The 6,411-nt window shown below is 30.8% G+C and overlaps 1 protein-coding gene across 2 annotated transcripts; it reads right to left on the reverse strand.

Annotated features, from left to right (window-relative positions):
* Positions 1–975: 975 nt before the first annotated feature.
* Positions 976–5,853, reverse strand: LOC114373925 (WAT1-related protein At4g19185-like). Of its 2 annotated transcripts, none has more exons than XM_028331504.1 (7): positions 5,552–5,853; positions 4,169–4,231; positions 3,965–4,081; positions 3,474–3,759; positions 2,688–2,876; positions 1,755–1,906; positions 976–1,397 (listed from the first exon to the last, which is right to left on the reverse strand). In XM_028331504.1, exons 1-7 carry the CDS (start codon positions 5,752–5,754, stop codon positions 1,205–1,207), a joined length of 1,203 nt encoding a protein of 400 aa, XP_028187305.1. In that variant the 5' UTR covers positions 5,755–5,853; the 3' UTR covers positions 976–1,204. The 2 variants fall into 2 exon arrangements, with proteins under 2 accessions (XP_028187305.1, XP_028187306.1); XM_028331505.1 differs by having other exon boundaries at positions 2,721–2,876; positions 5,552–5,849.
* Between the last annotated feature and the right edge of the window lie 558 nt (positions 5,854–6,411).

Consider the following 6,411-nt stretch of genomic DNA (forward strand, 5'->3'; position numbering starts at 1 on the left):
CAGTTAGTTAAGGTCACAAGTTTTCTGTGAAAGATTAAATGTAGTATATTTTTGAAGATTTTTCAATAACTGAAATTTATAAGCATTGAGTAATATAATCTAATGTTAAAAATAGAATACATTAATTACAATAACTTTTGCTTTTCAAGAAATCTCTAAAATAATAAATAATTTGTTTGAAATTACATTAACATTTAAAGTATTAACGTAAAATTAAATTTCTTTAATTAATTTTCATAATAATTTTAATAAAATATTTTTTCTTGTTTATTATCATTTGACTTTTAAATAATAATATCAAATGCAAAAAATAAAATAAAAATAATATTTTATTGTTTAAAATATTGCTTGAAGACATTTTCCTAATCTAGATATTATTGTTTAATGGATCATTGAAAAGTCTTCATTTTTAACAATTATCTAATAATATGTTTTTCATTTTTATATCATTTTTAACAATTATCTAATAATATGTTTTTCAAACGGTGAGTTTGTTAATTTTTAAAATAATTATCTTAAAGTAATTTAAATGGTAATAAAACTATTATTTTATGTTGACATTAAACTCAAAGTTATTTCTTATTTTACATTTATAAGCACTCTACTTTAAAAAGTAGTTATAAATAATTGCAGTTTTATTAATAATCAGAAATATGATTTTTTAGAAGAAAAAAAATCCTAAAACTTAAACACATTACAATTTTAAAAGTGAATTTCTTTTTTAAATAAAGTGGTTTTCATGGGGAAGAAAAAACAGCATCGCAAGATTTAATGTGAAAACACATTAAAAATGGGGGGAAACCGTTGTTATGACATACTACTATATTAGGCTATTAGCAATATTATTAGTTATTGTTCTCAACTGAATGAATGGTAGTCTATGTTTACCAGAAGCATTGTTGACTATATCATATTTGACTTTTGATGGCCATTCTTCCAAGTTCCAACACTATAATCATCAAATTTCAGAGGATGTATCCAGCTAGTCGGGGGGACAAAAATTTGCATTTCAAAATTGTCAAGATATAACTATCATATTTCAAATTTCAAACTAAACGTTACATTTTACATTGACAATTAGTCCTTGAACAAGATTTCACATTTACATGATCAAATACAGACCTACCATTTAAAATTATAACAACAGATTGAAGAACCATGAGACCAATTTTGCACGACGCATTGCATTCTATAACTCATTTTGTTAATCTGATGAGTTTGGGTTTGAGGATACGCTGGAGGACCCCGCAATCTTCTGGTATGCACTCTTTTCATGAATAAGTGGTTCAGTGACCCAAGAGCCATTAGGAGTAACTCCAAAACTTTTCTGTCTTTCTTTGTAAGATGCCCAAGTAACTATATATAGGCCGGCAACGATTAAAGATCCCCCTAGGATGCTATCATCACATCACATGGATAAAAATATAAAAATAATAATAAGCTTCTAAATACAATAATATCATAATGCAATACTATAGAAAAGGTGAAACTTTTATAAGTTCAACTAGATAAGACATTTTATTAAGCTTTCAATTCTTCTATTTTCACTTCCTATCAATGTACTCAACCAATCAGAAACCAACTTTGGTGTAAAGTCAACAAACATTGAATGACGGTGTAAAAAATCTTTATACCGTCAATGTATATATATTATTTATTCCTTTTTTTTTAATGTTTTACCCTTTAAAGTTGGTGAGTAGCGATCAAGTTAGAAAATAATGCATCAATAACTTGAAGTGGTAGGAGAGCTATACCTTCCCAAGTAAATTGGGGTGCCAAGGAAAATTTGGGACAGGAAGGCAGAAAATGCAGGTTGAAGTGGATTGTAAAGGGCAACCAAAGCTGGCCCCAAGATCTTATTGCTCCATGTAACGATTCCATAGTTAAGGGCAGATGCAATAGTTCCCTGAACAAATAAGGATATTTTTTTTGTCAAAATCTACATGTTAATAATCCACCAAATAATCCATTAGAAGGTGAATCAATTAAAATCTGTGTAGGAACTCAACATAAACTTTCAATCTTTTCTGTAGTTTGCATTTCTCTATTACTTAAATACAATTTTCAGTGACACATTGACGTGATCTTTGTCTTTGGTGTCAGACAGTAAGTCATTTTTGCCCTCCATTTATCAATCATGCTTCACCAGATAGAACAAATTGCTGAATATCACAGCAAGATCCCGCCTTATTCTCAAGTTTCAACTATTGCTACTTCGAGGTAGAAGCAGTATTGTGGCTTTTGCCGATAAGGTCAATTGCCAAGTTGAGTTTATTAGGAAAGCCTATCTATGTGATTCATACAGATGAGATCAAACTAGCTTGGTCGCTATACAGAAACTAGGACACAATTTTCTCCTCTTTTTTCTAAACATCTAGGCGTGAGAGTGGCTAAAAAAATATTAGCAATACAGAACTAAAGTTAGAAGATGCAACACAAACATCTGTTTTCATCTAATCTCAAAATTTGTTCTTTGCTTGCTTCTTTTATTTAATACCTACATGTTAGTAAATCAAAATAGACACAAGAATTGAAATTTCAAACTTATATCAGACATAAAAAAAAGTAGAAAAAAGTAATTTCTATAATTATATTTGAATGATGGCATGAAGTTTGTGATGTGTCATGTCTGAGATATTGTCAACTGCACAAGACAATAAACAAAGGGTTTAGAAGAAAACACATACGGTTGCATGAAGTAAAAAATTGCAGTGACTCACAGCATATACAACGGCTAGTATTTCTGATTGTGTCAAAATCCAGTCAGTTGGCTCATTAACCATGAATAATGATGCAACCACCATCAGTGCAACTCCAAAGAAGAATGAATATGCTGTGACAGACAGATTTGCAGGATACTCTTTTAATAATGGTGCCTGAAAATAATGAATGGCAATAAATTAAATATGCCAACAATCTCACAAATAAAAGAACCAAAGATCACAACAAATCAGTTAATAAAACGACCTAATGTTAAGATTGGTGCTTCTGGCAATAAGTAATTTCATGTGATAACAAATACAAAATGATATTAATCCAAAGAATTGAAAGAAAAATGTGAAAGCTTTGTGAAGTTGTCCAATATCAAAGTGTGTGATTTATAAAGAGTGTATTCTGAATGGAGGGAAATGGGAACAAAAGTAAGAGTTTACAAAGTGTGCTCTGAAGGTTTTTGTTTTTAGGATGCATAATCAATATATTACAACTTATCTGCCCTCACCCTACTTTCCCCCATAATTTGAGGTAGAGGAATACCTAAGAAGACTCAATGAGAAACCGTTAAAGTAAATCTTGATGTAAATCATCATAATTGGTGGGGAAAGGAGAATTCCAAATAAGAACTAATAGAGTCATTTCAACCTCCCATGTCAATAATACATAGAAGCAGGAGCTTAGTAAATGGGTAATAGAGGAAGCAGTGATACAGATCACTTTTTCCCTTAATGAACATAACAAAAATGTAGAGTAGATACCTGAATGGCTAGAAAAGCAGCCATACAGATGCAGTTCCCTATCAAGAAAATAACCCCAAGCTGAAAATTGTCAAATCCAAGATCAAGTAAACCATTGATTAACCATCGAGAAGCCTCTGGCTGGCCTCTAGCACTTATTTTAATTTGTGCAACTTGATCCATTTCTGTATCTCCTATCAAAGCTGGACCACGATAGAAAACCATTAATATGGCACCTGAAACACAAATAAGCGTTCCTCCAACCTTTGCCACACCTTCATATCTGAGCAAGTTCACTTTTTCTATGCTGCAAGAGTAAATTTATTAAGCAACACATTATTTTATGTCCTGGTGTGTCTGAATAATTTCAAGAATATCCACATTTCCAATGATTGTGCATTTGTGTCTCTGTGTTCTAGAAAAAAGATGAATTAATGATTAATAAATAAATTTTATATAATAGTATAGACATTTAAAATACTCAAGAAGAAATGGATAAGAGTGAAACTGACCCCATGATCACAGTAAACAGAAATGTAAAGACTGGAATGGCTGGCTGTACAGCAGCAGCATAAGTTGGATTAGTATAACTTAAACCAATAAGAAACAAAAGCTGGTTGCCAAATATCCTGATCATGAATCATGAAGAAAAAATTAGAGTATGCATTAAAAAATCACGAAAATGGGAAATAAGTGACTATAGCAAGAAATCTTACCCAGTCAATCCAAGAAAGAAGAATGACATCAGTAGCTTCTTGGTAATGGGTGGTCTAGTCCGTCTACAGCCAGAATGGTAAAAATGTATAATTAGGATACTAGCACATCCGAAATAAAGAGAAGAACAGCACAACTCATAAAAGAGCACAGAAAAGTTTATGGTTAAAATTCCACTTCTAAAGTTTGACTGTGTAATCCAGTTAAATGTGCAAAGCAGGTCATCATCTTATACAATAAGCCAGGTCTCTGGAACCATTACCATAGCAACAAACAAGCATAAGTAGCACATTTCTAAAACAAGATTTTAGATGACGATTATATACCTCAAACAAGGATAAGCCAATTAGTAGGAAGAAAAAGTGATCAATAAACTCAAGTGTACATTTTCATAAAATTAGTATGATGAAGCAACTATTACAGGTGTGTTTGGTAACCATTTGCATCACTGCAAACAGGAGTTCACACTTTCCAAAGCATGAAAGTGGGAAGCAAAATTTTGAGCATGTTTGGGAATCCGTTGCAAAATTACGTTTGAGGCAAAAGTAATTTTGTCAACGGATTAAGACCCTTGTTTTTGCGTTCATTTTGTTTTTATGCGTACGCCACAGCATTACCAACTGCAAACCAAACATGCACAAATTGATGTTAAACGTCTATTTGCCCCATTCTAATTGTTAACCAAACACACAGTACATCTCTAGCACGTGTTCATATGAAAACTAATGAATGGTTTTATATGGCATCTCTAGCATGTTCTATCACGCAATTTGCACTCAAATTCAACTTTTTATTAGAAAAATGAGGGAGGTAAGATTGTACCGTACCCTACACTACACCCTTAAGATGAAAGGTCCAAATTATTCATGACCTAACTATTTCGCCAAAAACTTAACCATTTAGATGAAGACATACAAAAACGGTTTTATATTACATCTTTAACAATTAGGACCATGCTACTACCCGGCTTAGAATGTTCAGTGAATTGTACCAATTGTCTGCATTTGCTAAGTGCCAAAAAGAAGACCCGCGTACAAAGGTGTCTGAGCATCCAATCCAACTGGTTAAAGACTTCTCAAAATCCAAACTTGTATCAACTTGCCAAAGTTGAAGGCAAGATGCCAACGAGGAATATTTATTTCTATATTATATAAGATGTTCCGCATCTTTAAAATTTTGCAACAAACGGATGAAAGAAAAAATAATTAAAAACAACGGACCTTTTTATAATTTTCTTTTTAATTTAATAGTCATGCACTACCAGTAAAAAAAAAACAGAAATTTATACACGATCAACCAATTAGAAATTTTCTAAGATGATTTGTGATTAAATATAGCTTATAATCAGAAATGGTTGAAGGAAGAGGGAGGAAAAAAGAGCATGCCTTTCAAGAAAAAAAGCGAGCGGAGCAACAATAGTGAAGGCAAGGAAATCGCGGTAAAAGCAGAAAACTAGTTGGTTGATCCCAACATTAAGTGCCACTTTGGTTAGGACATGGTAGCCACCATAGAATAGCTGCACCAGAGCCATGCCCACATGAGCCTTCCAAGCCTCTGATACTCCCATTGATTCTAAACCTGCTTCCATTACAATATCCAGAGAGAGCTGAAATGGGGTGGTTGGTTGGTTCCTTGATTCTTGTTTTGGTTTGGTTTGATCAATTTTCTGAGTTTCACAAATAAGTCTTATCCTACTATCTGGCGTGGACCCTGCCTAGAGTTTTTAATATTAACAATCAATTAATACATATAGTCACTTTCTCACGTTTTTTCCTAAATATACTTTTCTTTTTTTCAATCTATACTATTTTATAATTTAATTTTTAATATACATTACTTAATTTTTTTCTTTTTTTATTTAAAATATTATAAAATATAAATATTATATTATATAATTTTTTAATTTATTTTAAAATTATTTATTTATTAAAATAGTGTTTTAAAAATTATTGTTTTTTTATATCTAAATATATCTTATTATTACACCATTATATATCAATGATTATGATTACCTGGTGAAAATTCTGTATGAATATTTTACGGTTTTCTTGGGAAAATTTGTTAGAATTATTATAAAAAATAAAATAAGTTGTAAGAGTTGCCTTAAAAGTGGTAAATTTTTTTTTCTGAAGTTGTAAATTTTATAATTTTAGTTTAATTTTTTTTAATTTATAACTCTAAAATTATATTTTTTTTATTTTATGATTTTGAAGTTGTAAGTTTTTTAATTTATTTTTTATATATT

This window comes from Glycine soja, chromosome 11 (genome assembly GCF_004193775.1).
Source record: "Glycine soja cultivar W05 chromosome 11, ASM419377v2, whole genome shotgun sequence".
Classification (NCBI taxonomy): domain Eukaryota; kingdom Viridiplantae; phylum Streptophyta; class Magnoliopsida; order Fabales; family Fabaceae; genus Glycine; species Glycine soja.

Coding starts and splice junctions, on each gene's coding strand:
- LOC114373925 (XM_028331504.1), bottom strand. CDS start 5,754: ATGGAAGCAGGTTTAGAATCAATGGGAGTATCAGAGGCTTGGAAGGCT. Junction 4,232..5,551: donor CTCGCTTTTTTTCTTGAAAG/GCATGCTCTTTT, acceptor TTCTGGCTGTAG/ACGGACTAGACCACCCATTA. Junction 1,907..2,687: donor ATTTTTTACTTCATGCAACC/GTATGTGTTTTC, acceptor TTATTTGTTCAG/GGAACTATTGCATCTGCCCT.